The sequence below is a fragment of the Pseudochaenichthys georgianus genome, chromosome 15 (genome assembly GCF_902827115.2).
Source record: "Pseudochaenichthys georgianus chromosome 15, fPseGeo1.2, whole genome shotgun sequence".
NCBI lineage: Eukaryota > Metazoa > Chordata > Actinopteri > Perciformes > Channichthyidae > Pseudochaenichthys > Pseudochaenichthys georgianus.
This window is the reverse complement of record NC_047517.1, coordinates 35,595,911-35,616,727: the sequence shown is the minus strand read 5'-3', so window position 1 is coordinate 35,616,727 and position 20,817 is coordinate 35,595,911. Positions and strand designations below refer to the sequence as shown.

General features: G+C 44.2%; 1 protein-coding gene across 4 annotated transcripts in view; it reads left to right on the top strand.

Moving 5' to 3' along the window:
- The window catches only part of ehbp1 (EH domain binding protein 1), a 188,199-nt gene that overhangs the window by 108,176 nt on the left and 59,206 nt on the right, over positions 1-20,817 (top strand). For all 4 annotated transcript variants that reach the window (XM_034100365.1, XM_034100363.2, XM_034100364.2 and 1 more), the window contains 3 exons: positions 2,895-3,659; positions 6,508-6,543; positions 6,771-6,917. In XM_034100365.1, coding sequence (XP_033956256.1) covers positions 2,895-3,659; positions 6,508-6,543; positions 6,771-6,917 — 948 coding nt within the window. The remainder of the gene's footprint in view (positions 1-2,894; positions 3,660-6,507; positions 6,544-6,770; positions 6,918-20,817) is intronic.

Genomic DNA, 20,817 nt, shown 5'->3' with positions numbered 1-20,817 from the left:
CCTAGTGTCTGGGCCGACCTCACAGGTAAGGGCAGAGTGTTCCAGAGCCTGGGACCAGCTGCTGCGAAGGCTCGGTGCCCTCTAGTTTTTAGCCTGAATAACTGCCAATTCGACAATTCATGCTCTCCTCTTATCAGGAAGTGTGTTTTTACTTATTTATATTTTAACATTCTTGATGGCGAAAAAATGAAGCCACTTCCCATTGCCCCTTTTGCTTGATAATCATTTAAAAATAATTTCCATAATTATGATTTAACTGTTGAGAGGGGGCACACACTGTAGGCTACCCCCTTACTAACAAGGCTGTCTTTTCAAACCGGTCTTTTCTCAGTATCAGTGTCTCAGTGGGACACGATCCTTGCTCTTCAAGCAATGAGAGAAGATATAGAAAGAATACATCTGGACACTGAGGTCAGAAACACTAAAGCACATGTCGAGACTAACATTGACCCTGAAACAAAATCCAGTCTCCCTCCCTTCTTCCTCCTCAAGAAGCTCCCACTCTCACTCTTTTCTCTTTCTTCCTTCCTTTCTTTCTGTCCCTATTGAGCAGCAAAGTTGTCGCTCTCTTTCACAGCCTCCCCTATGTGAGAGGAGAACAATGTAAGCACACTTTGCTCCCCTGAATACGTGTTAGAAACCCAATCAGGCCCTCTTATTCCCCATATTCTTTTTCCTTCTCTTTCTCCTTTCTTGAACACTCCCTTTCTGCCAGGGAAAGGAGAGGGGGGAACTTTAACAGGCTCTCTGTAAAGGCAAAGTCCTCTGTTCTTTCCCGCCGTCAGCTCTTTCCTCCTGCCTTGTCTTTGCAAGCACAAACACATACTTTCCATCTATAGAAAGGCACAATAGAGGTGAGAGGGGAAAAGACTCCTCCTAACAAAAGACATCATAATTGATTGTAAATTGAGAAGCATCTCTCATTTAAACCACTTCTTTACTCTCCATTCCTCTCATTCCTATCTCCTGTCCCCAGTCAGAAATACAGTAAATACTTTTCTTAGAAAGCAACAGTTAAGGTACCCTTGAGAAAAACCCATAACCATTATAGTTGAAGTTGCTCAGGCTCACTTATGGCGCATTTCCACTGCAGCGCGTAGCACGGTTTAAGCGTGCCGTGCCAAACCCGGCCCGTTTTTTGTAGCGTTTCCACTAGGGGTAGTTCCGGCTGACGGGTACCTCTTCACAGTTTTCTGGCTCTCCAAAATCCAGCTTCTTTCCGGACCAACAACCGGGCTGAGTATGCTAAACTAGAGAGAGAATCGCTGGCAAGGGGGCTACAACTACAACAAGATGAACATATTTGACCGTGATTTAATTGTAATACACGTTTTAAAATGATGCCGAAGTAACAACATACTGATACCGGTTAGTAAAAACCATGAATTAATGCTTTGACAAGTCTGCAGACAGACGGCAGAGAAACACCTTTTAAAATGCGTGTTTTCTGAATGGAGATCGGCTAAGCTAACGTTGTATATGCTCCGACCGTCCGCACTCACAACAACGACCTACAGACATAAATAAACCAGCGACTGTGTTCTCCATGACACAGACAGTCTGTGGTTTGTACTTGTTTAACTTCTGTCTAGTTTCTGAACAGATATGAGGAGCTGTGAGCTCTGAGGGCTAACAGCTAACGGCTGATGTTGGTTTTGTGTTTCGCATTGAAGGTGACGTCACGGCTCCGCCTACACTGCGTTACTATAGTTACTGCCCAGTTCCTAAACTGTAATGGAAACGCAGCATAAAGTGAGTCTGACCTACCAAGGCATAACTATACCGTACTAAGCCGTGCGAGGCCCTGCAGTGGAAATGCGCCATTAGAGACACTTATGAAAGATCAGACTTGCTCAATTGACTCATTTCTAGATAAAGGAAAGAAAATGTAAAGGGGGAGAAAGAAAAGGACTCACAGAGGAAGGGGCTGAAAAAATAAGCGCGCTCTTAAAAACAATCCGTGGGGTAAATAACAGTATACAAACACACAGAGAAGCTTTGGGAGTCAGAGAGGGGGACGGAGAGAAAGAGGGAGAGATTGATAGACTGGGGGAGAGACGACAGAGGCAGTGAAACAAGCGCACAAGGCAACAGGTTGGAATTAGATCAACACTATCAAGCAGCCCAGATACAAGCTGTGATACCTGTGTGTGTGTGTGTGTGTGTGTGTGTGTGTGTGTGTGTGTGTGTGTGTGTGTGTGTGTGTGTGTGTGTGTGTGTGTGTGTGTGTGTGTGTGTGTGTGTGTGTGTGTGTGTGTGTGTGTGTGTGTGTGTGTGTGTGTGTGTGTGTGTGTGTGTGTGTGCACGCGTGTGTGTGTGTGTGTGTGTGTGTGTGTGTGTGTGTGTGTGGTGTGTGTGTGTGTGTGTGTGTGCTGTTAATCTATTTATTTACCTGTCATTGGCTGCGATAATGGTTGTCATCCCTTCTCTCTCTCTGTCTCTCTGTCTCAGTCTATCTGGTGACGGGGGATTGGGTTTCGTGTGTCGCTTGATAATCAAACCTGTATTTTCTCATCAGACTCTAATCAGACCAATTACACGCGTGACGGAGAGCGTGGGCAGGTTGATATAGGGGAGCGATAAGGACACACAAACACACACACTCTCACACACACACACTGTGGGATTAAGCGCTCTGTCTTGGGGTATCTGCGTCTCTTATCGGGGACAACCATCCCTGACATGACCCGTCAGCAGTCATGCCAAAGGTGTCTCTCACTCACACACACACGGATCATGCATGGGAGGCACCAAAAACAAGCCATGTCTGAAAAATAAACCAGACTTCTGCTATCTCATCAAGCATTGGCACCCATCCATTTTTCAAACTCCTGTAACATGACCGTGGCTCTGTTGTACAAATCTGTAACTTTCTGTCTTTTTTTTTTCGGCAGGCTTACGATGTTTTTGCGAGCCTGGGTATCTCCCGTCTCCTGGAGCCGTCAGACATGGTGCTGCTGGCCATCCCCGACAAGCTCACGGTGATGACCTACCTGTACCAGATCCGCGCCCACTTCTCCGGGGAGGAACTGAACGTGGTGCAGATCGAGGCCAACAGCAGCCGCAGCACCTACAAAGTGGGAGACTTTGAGACGGACACCAACGCCTCCATCGGTCAGGACAAGTTCTATGCTGAAATCAACGACGTGCAGCACCACCAGGCTAACTCTGAGCCCGTAGACGCCGCTGGTGAAGTGAACCCCGAGTCTAACGGCACGACGAAAGCTGCTGAGGAAGAGGTGACGGAGCCAGGCTGGAAGGCGGAGGTAGGAGCGGCCAGCTGTCCAGCATCAGGCTCTTTAAAGTCTCCTCCAGTCCCATCGCCGCGCACAGCGTTAGCCGCCTCAGCAACAAGCTCTGAGGACAGGGGGAGTCTGCTCAAAGCCAAAACTTTAGACCTCAGCGAGTTACCTCACAGGGAGACGGAGAGACAGCAGCAGGCGGAGGAGGGGGGAGAGGAGAGACGGGAGGGGAGTACAGAGCCAGGGTCCCCCACCAGGAGAGGGGCCTCCCCGCCCCACCAGAAACTGGGCTTCTCCTATAACAGGGACGCAGACCTCATCAAGAAGAAGAGGGCCAGCCTGCGTCACTCCGAGTCTGAGCCCGCCTCAGAGAGCACCCCCCCTCCCACCAACCACACAGACAACACCCCCAAACAGGTAAACAAACAAATAACGGTCTTAAGGCAAACACACACTGAACAAGTGCTGCAAAAGTAAAGTGGAGAAGTTCATCTAAAAGTACTTTTATTTTTTTATTTAGTGCCAGCCTTTTTTTTTCACTTTACACTGAACACTTTTTATCACTGTTTGACATCACTCCAAAAGATGCGCTTGAAATCGTTAATGAAAGTGTGAAAAGAAGTGTTTGAAAATAGACATGGGGCATTCAAACTTATATATTTGATCCAATATTAGAAATTAAAGCGTTTTTATCAAATGTTTTCAATGAACATAAATAGAACATACATGTTTTGCTATTGACATATTCCTGCGGCTGTTATTATTACAGCCGATGACGGGTAAATAAATAAATAGATTAACAGCACACACACACACACACACACGCACGCACGCACACACACACACACACACACACACACACACACACACACACACACACACACCTCTCCCAGGTATCACAGCTTGTATCTGGGCTCTTCAACTTTGATGGTTATGGGTTTTGCTCAAGGGTACCTTAACTGTTGCTTTCTAAGAAAAGTATTTACTAATTAATTAAATATTTAGTTCTGCTGAATTTTCTGTATTTCTGACTGGGGAGAGGAGATAGGAATGGAGAGTAAAGAAGTGGTTTAAATGAGAGATGCTTCTCAATTTACAATCAATTACGATGCATTTTGTTAGGAGGAGTCTTTTCACCCTGATCCACGTCTCAGACTTTGCCCTGTTGGGTCTTTGCATTTGAGGGGAATGGGCCTGTCAAGTCCTTAAATAGTCCTTTAATTGGAAGTTCAAAAGGTGTTGGATGCTAGTTTTTAACATGATAATTAATAGACTTTATTAATAACTTGTGATTGATTAAAACTCCTTTTTATTATAGAGTAAGAAAATCCCAAAATGCAGCCTCACTAATCAGAATACCTTTCTTAGTCCCACAGAGGGGAAATGTACGTAGTTACAGCAGAAAAAAGAGCCACGGACTAATGTAATGTTACTGTAATGTTACATCCATTAAAAAGTACTAAGTTATGATATAATACAAAATTGAAGTTACATAATTTTCAAAATACACATCCTGTAACAGTTCTTAGGATTTACTGTAGCAGCCAGGTATATGTAGCACAGTTGTAACGGCATATATATTGCACATATAGCACATAGTTGGTTGGTAGCAAGGGGTGTTATAGTCTGTGTTGTGGCGTGTGTGTGTGTGTGTGGGGGGGAGGTGTGGGGGGGAAGGGTTCTACTAGGGGCTGTGCTGGTTGTATAGTCTGACCGCTGCAGGAAGGAAGGACCTGCGGTATGTCTCCCTGACAGCGGGGGTGCAGCAGCCTGTCGCTGAAGGAGCTGCACAGTGAGGACAGGGTGTCCTGGAGAGGGTGGGACACATTGTCCAGTGCAGTTTTGTGCAACCAGGAATATTTCCAGTGCTCTGAATATAGTTGAACTTGTCCTTCAGGGGTCAGTAAGGGATACATGAAATTATCTCACGGCTAATTATAAATCCTGCTCCTCACACAACCCCTGGCTCAGTCTGTATGATGAAGGCTAATTTACGTCTTGCTGCCGGGTATTAAGATTCTGACAGCGTTTACCTGCAGCTCCCTGCCCGGCCTGTAAGCGGATCGTTCAGGTTTTTATCGTCTGATTGAAAGTTTCCCTGCGACATCAGTCATCATAAGACACAGGATGTGGTGAACACTCATCGCCTCCTGGCACTCGCTAAGCTTCAAATCCCGACCTTGTTGATGCCATTGCAGAGATGACCGTACCCAAACTCTCCCGTTCTGCATTAGATGTTGTCGTCAGCTGTCTGCACCCAGACACACTGAGGCCGCAACACGTGGCGACTTCAGAAGGCGCCCGGAGAACCCCCTGCTTTGACATTTCATTATATTTTTCATTATATTTCTCATCCCTTCAGTTGATGGCAGTCGGTGCCGTGACTGCTCAGGCGTGGCGACGCTTTGCGCCGAGCACACCTCATCTCGTCTCACACACACACACACACACACACACACACACACACACACACACACACACACACACACACACACACACACACCCAAACACACATTGAATACATTGCTGCCTGCGTTGGTTAACCCCAGATTACCGCTTCCTGTTTACAAGTCGAAAGGTCACGGGGCAGGCGGGGGGGCTGCAGGGGGGGTTATGACAGCTATGACACCCCATTTTGATCTGCTGTTATCAAGTTAGCGGGGATGCATCCTCGCCTGATGCATGCAGTCAGACTTGACTTGCTGAAAGGATGTCTCCGAGCTCTAAGCAGCTGTAATGTGGTCTGTCTGAGCCACATGTAAAAGCTCTGCGTGCCCTCTCTGCTCCCCCTCATAATGCAGCCAGGATTACCCTACAGATAAAACTCTAAGCTAGGTGTGTTTTGCTTTCTTGTCAAAGCCGTCATGCTCTCCACACCACTGGACCCAGACAGCCCGTTTGTAGGCCGGCCCAAAGTGCAGGCCCTGTTTATCACGGGGGGAAATACCCTGTTTCTAGATTTGGGTCCGCTTGTCTTTATTCTTTTCTACCGCCACCTGCTCACTGCACAAGATGCAGTCTGAAAGCTATGTATACTTCTCTCTGTGACACGGTGTGTATTTCTGTGGCACTTATTTAGGCACCATAATTAACTAGATTTCAAAACGTATTTACTTGTTAAGAATCATATATTAGTGAAAACCCATCTAAACTTGTTACACTGTGAAGACAAAGTGCTTTATTAAGAAGCTGTAAAAACCCAATGATGTTTTTTTATGGTCTTGGTAATGAACCTGTATTTTAAGATGTATTTTCTTTTTTAAAGGAGCCAGCACCTGTATCAAGTCCCCCCGCTGAGAAGGTGAGTACAGTTTGACAAGAGAGTAAGATACTGCAGACATATTCTCATATATCCATATGTGTGCAGTCAAAAGCTACTTTGGAAACTCTTAAATAATCATGTATGGGCATCTACAAGCACTTATTGTGTTCATCCGAGAGGTGTGTACAGTCTTACTGAGAAAAAGGACTGTAGCGAACCATTAGCATTGTTTTAAGTCATGACGTCCGTCCTGTGGTTGCACACAGAGGGTGCTGTCCCGTCAGGAGGAGCTGAAGGAGAGAGCCCGCCTCCTCCTGGAACAGGCCCGCAGAGACGCCGCCATGAAGGCCGGAAACAAGAGCGGCCCCAACTCAGCCCTCACTGCACCGAACAGGGCGACCGGCGTCTGTGATGTAAGTCAGAGTTGTGTGTGTGTGTGTGTGTGTGTGTGTGTGTGTGTGTGTGTGTGTGTGTGTGTGTGTGTGTGTGTGTGTGTGTGTGTGTGTGTGTGTGTGTGTGTGTGTGTGTGTGTGTGTGTGTGTGTGTGTGTGTGTGTGTGTGTGTGTGTGTGTGTGTGTGTGTGCCCTAGAATTGCTATACTTGTGGGGGAATCGCGTCCCTTATGGGACAAAAATGGAGGTCCCCATGAGGGGAATCATTAATTTTAGGGTGACGATGGTTAGGGTAAGGTAAGGTTAAGGTTAAGGGTTGGGGTAGGCATGTGTTGGTTCTGGTTAAGGTCGGATAAGTCTCCAGAAATTTATGTCAGTCAATGTAATGTCCCCTGAAGTGATGTATACATGGTGTGTGTGGTGTGTGTGTTTGTTGTTGGTGTGTGTGGTGTGGTGTGTGTAGTGTGTGTGTGTTGTGGTGTGTGTGTGTGTGTGTGTGTTGTGTGTGTGTGTGTGTGTGTGTGTGTGTGTGTGTGTGTGTGTGGTGTGTGTGTGGTGTGTGTGTGTGTGTGTGTGTGTGGTGTGTGTGTGTGTGTGTGTGGACTGAAAGTGTTGACAACCCTTACTCTGATACTCTCTGGCACGTCCAACCACAACATCAAAGTCTACCTGATGCTCACTTTGAGTCAGTCTGGGATGTTTAACTGTAAGCTGTCCCGAGTTGAACTTGTCTGTCCCGGCCTCTCTGCTCCGTGCACTGGAGTGTCGTGTAGCATCGCCTCAGTGTGCTGGAACAACTAATAGAGTGACCAGGAGCCTCTTCACTCCCACAGTCCTTTTTCGCTGCTCACTAAACTCGCGACATGCTGGAAAAGCCTGTCTCATCCACTTTGTCGAACACTTTATGGAAAGGCTTTAGAAGGAAGGAAGACTTGTCCTTATTAACTTCTGCTCCGACTCTCTTATGGACTGCTGAGCGTCACAACCTGAACATGAGAGTTAGGACTTCCTCTTCTCTCTTTAAACATTTCGCTCCCACCTTGGTCATCTTGACACATGTGCTGCCCCCTCAATGTCTGTGAGCACATGTGGTACACCAACACCTGTCAGCAAAAGTACGTTTGTGGTAAAGTGGGGTTGGAATCGCTGTTCCGAAGCAAACTAGACTAGAGAAGACGTGAGAGAAATTGCCCGCTCTGAACCGAGCACGCTCCACTGAACATAATATACTGGGAGGAGGTGGTGGGTGGGGGGGGGGGGCACTGATGGACCAGGAGTTACCCTGGGAAAGCACTGGTGTCAAATCCTCAGTGACGTTTCCCGAATGTTTCACAGAAAGGGGAAAAATCTGGTTTTGTGAGAATTGTGACGACAACGGATTTGAGGGTGAAATGAAATAAATACCCTTTGGTAATGAAATATCTGAAAGGCAGCAGCCGCATGCCCCTGCTCTCTCTGCTGGAATCCTTAAAGAGATATATGCCCTTGAATTATGTGTGTACACTGTGTGTGTTAGTGTGTGTGCCTGCTTAAGTACACAAGTCTGTGTTTGTGTCTGCGTGTAAGCATCCACAAACGTGTGTGTTCATGTTTGCGTGCAGGCCACAGGAATAACCATTTCAGGGATAATCCGAGGGATAAATGAGGGACTTCCAACGACTGGTGGCGTTAAGAGTCTTCAGAGAAAGAAAGCAAATTAAAAGAGTTTTTCAAAGCCGTCGCACTGCCGATATATTTCTAAAAAAAGGTCCTTTTCTGTCCCTTGTTGTGCGGCAAGATGGCTGACTCCACTTAGATTAGCTCCTTAAAGTCAGACCCAAGCCTTCGCTCTTCCTCCCCCCCTCTCCTCCTGATTTCCTTACTCATTTCCAAGGACAATTGGTTAATAACCCCGTCACACACACACACACACACACACACACACACACTGATCCCATGCATAAAGGAAGGAGGGGCGAGCGGAAGATATTGAATTGTTTACACTTTTTTTAATAGAAAACATTGATCAAAGGAATACGACTGGCCTCGGGGCCAATGTGCTGATAATTGTTAGTGATTCAGATTAGATTACTTGATGTCTTGTTTTGATTAGCGTGTGTGTGTGTGTGTGTGTGTGTGTGTGTGTGTGTGTGTGTGTGTGTGTACGTGTGTCGGTGTGTGTGTGTGTCCATGTTATCAGCTGAAGAGGCCCAAGCCTTTCCCATTTAACTCTCCATCCGTCTAAGTAGGTGCTTTGCGGTTTAGCATGCATAAGGTATAATTTAATTCAATTAAAGAAGGCTTCATTCTTCCAGGGAAGTGGCTAATGTGGGGGCAACACAATGATTTGGGAAGGGGGGGAGGAGGGGGCTGCATTGGATGTTTTGGGGGTGAAGCATTCAAGGCACAAATTATACATTTGTTCGAGAGCTATTAAACTCGTGTTATTCAGAGTTAACATTTGTATTCATCGGTAAAATCCCCAATCAGTAAAAAGATATGAGTTGAAAAACTAAAATATTAATATGTTGCTGCATTAATTCTCTAAACTGAATAAGAGCATCTATTCTAATGGAGCTTTATTAAGAGTCAGGTATGTTCGCTAATGGGACTTTTTTGCCTAAAGGAAAAGGTTCATTATTGAAGCCAAAACCCTCCTGAACTGCTGTTGATGAGAAGCTTTCTGAAATATGGTATTTCTTCAAATTCATTTGTTCACATCTTAAAGGTGGGTTAGGTAATTCCCTTCAGAAACACTTGTTATATTCCATGGAAAGCTCTTAACATCCCGATAGCAATGAATACATGAAATGCTTTGACAATAAATACATTAAAAAACGTCATCTGAGGAAGCCGTGGCGCTGTAAAAAGCACGACCAATCATCTGAGCCGGCCCGGCTAAAGTAACTGGATGGCCTACCTGCCTGTCAGCCTTCCATCTGTGCACACACTTATCTCGTGGCCTCATTGGTCATGTGCGCGTTCGTGTGTTGGGGGAGGGGCTCTGTGAGGAAGTCTGAAGGAAGGGGCAGATTTTCTTCGGCTGCGTACTTTCAAATTCTAGCGCACTCGAGCTGGTTTCTCCATTCTTACCGACCCTTCCTTTAATTGCCCTCATTCACTCAAAATAAGACATTTTTGTAGTTGACTAAATTACTAAAATGGTATGTTTTTCCCTCCATAAACAGCACTTAATAAAATGTGTGTCTAAAGTCTTTCTCACATCACACAGCAGCGCTTGTTCTCATCACATCTCTCTTTAGCAAACATTTTATCATTTTTCTCGCATCTTTTTATTAACATGAATACAAATCAGGAGGAAAATGTCTTAACTAACTAGTGCGTACAGTAAGTAGCAGCACACGATATTGACAGCATTTATAGTTCTGTACAAAGTGTAATATTTAAAATACCCAGACGTCTACAGTGTCTGTGATCAATATGAACATAGCTCAAAGCAGAACAGATTCTGTGTGTGTGTGTGTGTGTGTGTGTGTGTGTGTGTGTGTGTGTGTGTGTGTGTGTGTGCGCGTGTGTGTGTGTGCGAGCGTGTGTGTGTGTGTGGCTCTGTTCTCTTGACCTATGCTCTCCCTCCTGCCATCCCTAATTGTAGCCCACAGTGACTGGTTCTTTCATCTAAGGTCACAGGTTCAGTTTCCTCTCTTCCTCTCCCTCCCTGTCTTCCCTCCCTCCCTCCCTCCCTCATTCGCACTCTTTTTGTGTCAGTCTATTTTATTCACTCACTGTCGGTTTCTCCTTTGTATATCTGTGCTTCTCCCTCTCATGTCGTCATCCTGTTCTCTCCATCATGTTGCGCTGTCTGTCCTTCTCTGGGGTCTTTAATGGACATTGTTTTCAGCCCTCCTCCTCCTCTTCCTCATAGGTGGCCTTCATAGTGCAGATGTCTTGTAATGTTGTAATGTCACAACCCCTAGTCACACAGCAGCCTGGTGGGAAATGAATGAGTTTTCCTACAAAATATAAAATCCAAGAATGTATTCTCTAATTTTAGCTTCTTAAGAAACATCCCAGTTTGTGTTTTTTTTTATATAACTCTTTTAGCATTTCCAACTGTTATTATTTAAATGGGGTTGTGTGTGTGTGTGTGTGTGTGTGTGTGTGTGTGTGTGTGTGTGTGTGTGTGTGTGTGTGTGTGTGTGTGTGTGTGTGTGTGTGTGTGTGTGTGTGTGTGTGTGTGTGTGTGTGTGTGTGTGTGTGTGTGTGTGTGTGTGTGTGTGTGTGTGTGTGTGTGTGTGTCTATTCGCTTCAGGTCTTCATCCATTAGCAGATGAGAACAGTAATTTCACACCGGCCTGGCCAGGCTAATTATCAGGATCACACTAGTGTGTGTCCGCACGCACACACACTAGTGTGTGTGTGCGTGCGGACACACAAGCGTCTACTCCTGTGTGTTTCTTTGCAAAAAAATATGTTTGCAATTATAAAGCACCTGTGTGCTTTTGCATTCTTTAGAGTGTGTGTGTGTGTGTGTGTGTGTGTGTGTGTGTGTGTGTGTGTGTGTGTGTGTGTGTGTGTGTGTGTGTGTGTGTGTGTGTGTGTGTGTGTGTGTGTGTGTGTGTGTGTGTGTGTGTGTGTGTGTGTGTGTGTGTGTGTGTGTGTGTGTGTGTGTGTGTGCACGCACATGCCTCAGTGTTTTCCAGGTAAGAGAGTTCCCCTGCTCACTGACTCGTTGTGATTCCTATAATTGGGTCCCGTTTGATTTTTGCCGACCAGCACCCCCACCCCCTCCTCCCCCTCTCCCCCCCCCCTCCTCTTCTGAAGTGGAGGGGACTCCTGGGTCTCTGCTTTTGTGACCTGTGGGTGTTGTCATCTGCTCCCATCTGCTGTCTGTCCTCTGATCCTGACTTAACGGCATTCATGTCCTCATTTACTCCCAAGTCCTCTGGCTGACTCCTGCATTCTTTAAAGTTCCCAAAATGAGAGACATAATTCATGATCAGTGAAGTAATCATAACACATCTGTCACATTCATAACAGGCTAATTGTTACCTGGCTTTTGGCCCTGATTGATGAACACGAGATAAGTGGAAAGAACATTGTAAGAGGTGACACATTCAGACAGCGACTTATCAAGAGAAGGACACGGTGGGATGAGAGTTGAGAGCTGGGCATACTCGCTAACAGTCGTTCCTTTTCGGGACTAAAAACATTTTTCAGATATAATCTACATAATAATGAAAATCTTCTCAGAACTCTTAAAACTACACTTTCTTATAGTTTGACCCATTTGTTAAAATAGGGTCATTTAGTATTTAGTAAAAAGGAACAAAAGGATAATTGTAAAAAAGGATAAATATAATAATAATTTTAAACATTATTCGAGTCTTTCCTAGCTTACATTAAAATCCCTCTTTGTTAAATCAAGCTCAAATGTTCCCTTGTCTCCCACAACACTATCGTGATTCAAAAATGAAATTCTTAAACCAGACAAATACAGTCCACTTATTCCTCTTTCTTTCATATTCATTTCCATTAAAATACATGTTTCTAATCTTACTTAATCCTGTAAGTATTTGCTAATTTTACAACGCAAGAATATAAGTATTCTAATTGCTAAGTATGTGTGCGGGCGGTCGCCCAGTGAAGGGCTGTCCTGGCAGCATCCATAAAAGAAAAATCTCTATTTTGAAAATGCGAATGTGGCCTTGTCTGCTCTGCTTTTGTGTCCACACTCTGTCCTTTCCTCGCCTCCTCCTGTCCTCTCTGATTTTCAACTTTCTCTCAGCAGTAATAATTTTTCTGCAGGTCTCATTTTAATGTGGCCGCCGTCCCTTTCTTCTCACAGCTCTCCCTTTTTTCTCCTTTCCTCACTCGTCCTTCACCCCCTTCCTCCTTTTATCTTGTTCTCTCTCTCTCTCCTTTTTTTTTTTTTAAAGAATCTGCCTCTAATGAAACTAAATAGGTTGGTGGGCAGTTTCTTTGGACTGTGTGTGTGTGTGTGTGTGTGTGTGTGTGTGTGTGTGTGTGTGTGTGTGTGTGTGTGTGTGTGTGTGTGTGTGTGTGTGTGTGTGTGTGTGTGTGTGTGTGTGTGTGTGTGTGTGTGTGTGTGTGTGAGTGCGTGCACGTGTGTGTGTGTGTGTGTGTGTGTGTGTGTGTGTGTGTGTGTCTTGGAATGTGTGGGTATGTGTGGTGGCTGAATTGGCTGGGATGTAGATCAAAAGCTTTGAAGTGTGTGTGTGTGTGTGTGTGTGTGTGTGTGTGTGTGTGTGTGTGTGTGTGTGTGTGTGTGTGTGTGTGTGTGTGTGTGTGTGTGTGTGTGTGCGTGTGTGTGTGGTGCGTGCGTGGTGTGTGGTGGTGGTGGTGTGTGCGTGCGTGCGTGCGTGCGTGCGTGTGTGTGTGTGTCCATGCCTATGTTAACGAGCAAGAGAAAGACAGCTCTCTCAATTGCATCACAAGAGCTGATCAAGCCATCAGAGAGGAAAGTTGTAACACACCCACACACACACACACGTCCACACCCACACTTGCATACCTCTTCTGGGCACCTCTTTCTTTCTTTCTTTCTTTCTTTTCCTTCTCTTTGACAAATGATCACATGCCTCGTGTTCACGTTTGACCAAGTGGAAGTGTCAAATGTTTTTCATGTCCACTTTGCAGCCCTGCTCTCTTTCTCCCTGTTTGTTTCTTTAATGGAAAACACATTTGATAGGCGTGATTTTTTGCCATCTTACTGTGGTTTTGTAAATATGGGACTTTTCGACTAAATAGTCCTACAACTTTAGACGGATAGAAAGACCGTATGTCTGCGTTTGCGTTTACACTGCATCTAGGAAAGGAGAACTTTAGGAACGTTTTATTACAATTGACAACAATTGAAAATTGTTATAAAAAAGTTGAGAAATCGTATATCTCTTAACTGTGCAAGATATCAGTTACAAAACATTTTAATGTCGCTAAAATAAAAAAATATTCGGACCTCCTGTTAACACTTGTAAGTACCAGGCAGTCTGAATAGATGCCCGTCACAACGTGTAGCATTCTTGAGCCTTGTGTTGCTCAAACTCCTCTCTGTTGCCCATGAACACCCTCTGGGACTCCGTTCCTGCACCTGAGATGATGAAGTTCCTGATTTTCCTAAAAGCTTACTAAAGATATTCTTAAGCTGACAAAAACAAGCCACAGTTAAATTACAGTTTGCATATGCACAACAAATCTAATTAATTAAAATGCTAAATGAACCTTAAAGGTGGGGTAGGTCATTTTGGAGAAACCAGCTCGAGTGCGCTCGAATTTGAAAATACACAGCCGGAAAAAATCTGCCACTTCCTCACAGAGCCCCTCCTCCTTTCTGTTTATTTTATAAGGACACATACACGGTGTGGACTTGTGCCATGACTATAAATAGCACATTTATTCAAATACAAGCAGGATTCTAAAATGCGTACAAGACCCAAATTAACACAAATAATAAAATTAGCTTAGTTATTTATCACTGACCTCATTTAGGAAAATCCCATATGAACATCATAAACACAGCAACATGACATCTGAAAAAACACTCACACGATCTGACAATCAAGACAGACACACACACACACACACACACACACACACACACACACACACACACACACACACACACACACACACACACACACACACACACACGTATCCACTGACACACAGGTATACAGCCCGCACTTCCACCCTGACATCTCAGATATTTATATTTATGTACAAATAACACACACACACTGACAGACCCCTATCATGGGCACGCACCCGTCGAATCATAATTAGGCCGTGTCCTGGTTCTTTGATAGCCATGTACAGTGGCTCTTCTTTAATTCTTTATCAAATGCATTGATCGCTGTGCGCCTCGCACGCTCATTGATCCGCGCACTCCATCTGGAGCCACCCGATAAGCTCTCTCTCTCTCTATCCCTCTCTATCCCTCTCTATCTCTCTCTTTCTCTGTCTCTCACTCTCTCTCTTTCTTCTCCAACATTTGAGCAGTAAGGCCCTGCAAAATAATAGATGCATACATTTGGTAATGTTTTGAAAATATGCCCATATCATTGTTGTTCGCAATACCTGCGGGTATTATTAAAATACACAAATATTTGAGTCAATTGAAAAACTCTTTTCAAACTGAATACCACATCTTCCATAAACCTCCGTTCTTCCTGCCACAAAAGAAAGTTGATATCTCCGACTTTACCATCAAACACCTTTTTAAGACTGACATAGGGACAGCAGCAGATCCATTGATCGCTATAACAACAATGTTTTGATTTATTTTATTTTATCAAAAACAACAAATATGTATGAATATAGTTCATTCTGTGTGTTTGTGGCTAAAACTGAGTTCTTCCTGCATTTTGCCTGGATCATCACTCTGGCATTTGAAACAATGTTTTCGGGTGTGTGATGATTACACAGCTGTGTGTGTGTGTGTGTGTGTGTGTGTGTGTGTGTGTGTGTGTGTGTGTGTGTGTGTGTGTGTGTGTGTGTGTGTGTGTGTGTGGTGTGTGTGTGTGTGTGTGTGTGTGTGTGTGTGTGTGTGTGTGTGTGTGTGTGTGTGTGTGTGTGTGTGTGTGTGTGTGTGTGGTGTGTGTGTGTGTGTGTGTGTGTGTGTGTGTGTGTGTGTGTGTGTGTGGGTGGGTGGGTGGGTGGGTGTGTGTGGCCTAGCATTACTATACTTGTGGGGACCTAAATCTGTCTACACAGTCACGTGTGGGGACTCGCCTGCCTTATGGGGACAAAATGGAGGTCCCCATGAGGGGAATCATTCATTTTAGCGTGAAGACTTGGTTAGGGTTAAGGTTAGGATAAGTCTCCAGGAAATGCATGTATGTGTCCCCTGAAGTGATGTATGCAGTGTGTGTGTGTGTGTGTGTGTGTGTGTGTGTGTGTGTGTGTGTGTGTGTGTGTGTGTGTGTGTGTGTGTGTGTGTGTGTGTGTGTGTGTGTGTGTGTGTGTGTGTGTGTGTGTGTGTGTGTGTGTGTGTGTGTGTGTGTGTGTGTGTGTGTGTGTGTGTGTGTGTGTGTGTGTGTGTGTGTGTGTGTGTGTGTGGGTGGGGACCAGATAGAGACCTAAAGCACCCCTTGACTGTGAATTAGCCTGTCATGACAAATGTCTGGAGCTGCATGACTGACTGCCAGACTGGCTGGCTATCTGGGAGGTTGGCAGACCCTTTTAGATAGTGATTGTGTGTGTGTGTGTGTGTGTGTGTGTGTGTGTGTGTGTGTGTGTGTGTGTGTGTGTGTGTGTGTGTGTGTGTGTGTGTGTGTGTGTGTGTGTGTGTGTGTGTGTGTGTGTGTGTGTGTGTGTGTGTGTGTGTGTGTGTGTGTGTGTGTGTGTGTGGCATCACTCTGTGCCCACGCCAGGTCTCTCTACATGACCAGTGGTGCGTGCCCTCCCTCCCTCTTTCTTCTCGCCCAGAAAAGAGCAACCAAGGCGACAACCTGCTCCTCCTGCTCAAACAGAGCCTCCAGAGCGGAGAGGGGTCCTCACCCCGACGCCAAGCCCACAGAGGAGACCTCTGTCTCAGCTTCGCACTCAACCGTTTAGCCTCTCTTCCCCTGGAGGTTCCCAGCAGTCAATGGAAGACACAGTACACAATTGTTCTTGCTGTCGCCATATAAAAGGAAAAGTCTCTTCTCCTCTTGAGTCTTCTTTTTTAAAGTGGAGCTACACACTGACCACCAGCTGACACGCTTTCTCCGCTCCTGGCTTTGATCATGCACCGACGCGTCTGGCTGGGTTTGAGCGTTGTTGTTTTTTTAAAGCTGCGTCCCCATGGCTTTAGCATCCACTGGTTGTTAGAGTTCTCGGCTGCCAAGTAAAAGGACTGTGTGTTAATTTACCTTGTTTCATGTCAAATATTTTGCCAATTTACGAGATGGAAAAGGTAGTCGTGATCATGACTTCATTTTAGCGTAATGTCCACAAGATGGCTTTTTATTACCACACGGACAACAAGTCTCACCTATTTACTAAACAGGTTTTAACATATTGTGTCTTGCAGAAAATAAAGTTGTAATTTTCATTGTCAGTAACAATTGGGTGACAAACATCAAATCTCAACAGACAAAAAGGACTTTTAAAGTACGCAAAATTATGTATGTAGCCGACTTATTACATCTTCAAAGAACACCTATTTTGTTTTTAAAATCACCGCAGAGAAATGGTAACCTACATCATGTCACACATTGTCGTTTATGCAACAAAAAGCCTCTCCGCTCCCTGTCTCCACTCTCCTTCCAAACATATTTTCATATGTTCTAATCAGCAGCTCTGTAGCTGACTGAGCTAGGCGCTAGTCAGATGCATTTTTCTATAGCGTTAATCCTAGCCTCTGGATAGGCAAAGCTAATTTCCCATTTCCTGTCCCCAAAATGTCCGACAACAATAATGCAGCAGGATCTTTTGGAGTGTGTTGGGGCCCGAGATGTATGCGTGTGTGTGTGTGTGTGTGTGTATATACATATATAGTGTACACACAACACACAGGCACACTTAAATTGGAAGTTGTATCCATATCTGTAAAGGCCAGATTGAATATCAGAACTAGTCCATAGCCACAAGGCCACAAGTGAAATGACTGTTTATCATACTGCAATTACAAACATAAGGAGAAACCTGCATAGAAAATAAAGTAAGAACGAAGAAAGTAAGGATGGGAAGAAATAAATATTTGAATCAAACAACACTGAAAGTATAAAGAAGAAAATACAGAATTCATATGTATGTTATGATACTAGGGCAATAATTTCACCCAGTAATTAATATCACACTACTATGGTCATTCATTTGATACCTGAACAGAACATTGAACTCAGAAAGACAAATTGACTTCATCAACCTGAGCCCCTTTTTGGGTACGGACCTCCATCCTTACCCATTTTGGGCTTTTTCTTGCAACCTTGGAATCAAGTGTGTCTAAAAATAAATACTCAACCTACTAACTATAAGATTTCAAAAAGCTTCTCCAAAGAGGTATTTTAGGGCAGGGGGCAGCTAAAACATTGGTTAAAAAAATAAGACCCCAGACATTTAACAGAAGAGACAAATCAGTGATTCTATGATTTGATGGAACATTTTGTATTCACTGTATTTTTTCTATAAATTGAAAGAGTATATAATCAGTACTTTGTCTTGTGGTGTTCATCAGGGTTCAATGTTAGGTCCTCTCATTTTCCAATTACATAAATTATGCACTACAGTGGAATAAATCAAAACTTGTAATTAATACATTTGGCCCTCAAAGTTCTGTCAACAACATCAAATTAAACCATTGAGGTCTCTAATGGGGCATTTCCTCTACAGCGCGGTTTAAGCGCGCCGTGCTCGTTTTTGGTTGCTTTTCCACTAGGGGTAGTTCCGGCTAGCAGGTACTTTTTCAGTTTTCTGGCTCTCCATAATCGAGGTTCTTTCCGGGCCAACAATCGGGCTGAGTATGCTAAACTAGAGAATCACAGGCAACTACAACAAAATGAACATATTTGACCGTGATTTAATTGTAATACACGTTTCAAAAAGATGCCGAAGTAACAACATACTGATCATTACTACTTGTACTACAACATTTGAATAATCAGTTCTTCCTCATTTTCCTCAATTATTGATATTTGGTTTATTAAAATAATGATATTGTGGTCATTGTTAAAAAATGTCTGCTATTATTATGAGTATTATTATTTGTATAATGCACTTTCTGCCTTCCTGTCATTAGGAGTTAGAAATGTAATGGTTATAGATTAGATTAGATCCTTCATTATCCTAAACTGCTGCGACATTTCCCTAAAGCCAATACCTTTATATTTTCTACTCTTCACTTACTTGTCAGCATAGGTCGGCATTGATGTACAGAGCCGACAGAAGACTTTGTTTATACTGGCATCATATTGAGAGGTGCAGTGACGCGTCCTGAAACCAGGAAGTAAGCTGCTGGTTCCCTCGACAAAAAGCAATGCGATTTCTCCACAGGGTTTTGGAAAATAGCTGGAAATAAGGTCTGTGGAAAACAAACCTGTTTGATAAATGCACGTTTTGTTCAGCCGGATAATCTCCACATGTCTACCCTACTTTTATAATTTTCGAATCATAAATCTAATCGATAGATTATAAAAGGGTTTTAGGACGCGTCACTGCACCACTCTATAGCAGCCAACTCCATCGATCAAGCTGAAACTTTCTCTCCCTCTTCTTCTCATGCTCCCTGTCACTCTCCTTTAACTCCTCCGGTGACTTTCTTTTATTTGAAGATAGTTTTTTGCCCGGCGCTTGGCCGGTTACCGCTGGTATTAAAAACATTTTGGCGAATGATTAGGTGGCGCGATAGTCTGTAGTGAATAAGGAGCGCGCTCACGGGAGCCTGCTCGCGCTGCGCTCCGCAGCAAAGAGCAGTTTTTTGTTTTTTTAAAGCAATATTTTTAGTGGCCCTAGCGGGCAAGTGGAAAGTACGTTATTCTGGGTGTCTAAATAGTGCTTTCGGGCCAGCGGGCCATTTATAATGTCAAGCCCTGACGGCTGATGTTGGTTTTGTGTTTCGCATTGAAGATGACGTCACGGCTCCGCCTACACTGCGTTACTATAGTTACTGCCCCAGTTCCTAAACTAATGGAAACGTAGCATAAAGTGAGCCTGGCCTACCAAGGCCTAGCTATACCGTACTAAACCGTGCGAGGCCCTGCAGTGGAAATGCGCCATAAGCCAGGTAATCTAGTTGTCATGCTTGACCCTACCTTTTAACTGATTGTCAGTTATGTTTTTTTTTGTTTTTGTTTTTTGTTTTCAACAATTGACAAAGACCGAGAGAGTTTGTTATAAAAGGATGTTTTCAGTTTTTTTAACTGCCATATTTTGTTTTGTCTTGTAAAACACTTTTTTAACTTGTTTTTGAAAAGTGCTGAACTATAGAAAGTTTGGATACCAACTCTCATTTTGTTTAAAATTATAAATCCATCCTTTGTTGTCTGGAGTGATAGCAGGGAAATAACAGCGTCCTTTAATACTCCATATCTTTCTGTAAGCCATTTCACCAACAGTTTCTCCTCTTGCTCCCCTCCTCACTCTTTATCTCTCTGTCTGTCTGTCTCTCCCTCTCTCTTTATCAGTTTCTCTCTAAGGTGTGTTCCCTTCTCCCTGAGGGCATCCCCTTGGGCTCTCTCTCTCACACACACACACACACACACACACACACACACACACACACACACACACACACACACACACACACACACACACACACACACACACACATTCACAGAGTGCATTAGGGTTGCTGTCATTTACAATACAGCCCCATTGTCCCAGCCTAACAATGGCTACAAACAAACAATTGACATGGAAATGGAGAGATGTAGCTCATTAGCGGGCGCTGCTTGTTTTGTTAATGGGTAAATGGGTGGCTTCAATAGGCCAGCCCTAAAACCCCTGCCTCAATATGGAGAAGCCTGATTAACAGGAAACCACAGGGAGGGAGAACAGTGACGGAGAAATGCAGCTTCACTCTCCCTTGGGCCATATGTGGTTGTGTATATTTGGGAAGGAGGGGGGGTGCAAAGTGGAGTTGTAGAGTGTGTGTACTGTAGGTGTTGTGTGTGTTAATTCTAAGTTGTGTAAGACGAGTGCAACATTGAGTTTGAGTTAGTTTTGTTTGTCTCTTTACTTCTGTTGTTTTAGCTAAATCATGCAGGCAGGGTTCAAAACACCATTTCTATTCGCTGTTTCATCCATAATTAATTTCTAACTCTTCAGCTGCCACAACAGGGGCATTAGAAATATCATTGCTGAACAGCCTGGACCCTTTTAAATAGTTGTTCTGTCTCATAACTCCCACATCTGCTTTTTCAGTCAAACTTTCAATGTATTCCATGATTTTTGTGCAGTTTTTACAATTTTGTTTCCCCTCATTTTTCTGTAAATCACATTATGACTGTTTTCTCGAAACTACATCACGTCAATTTAAAGTTTA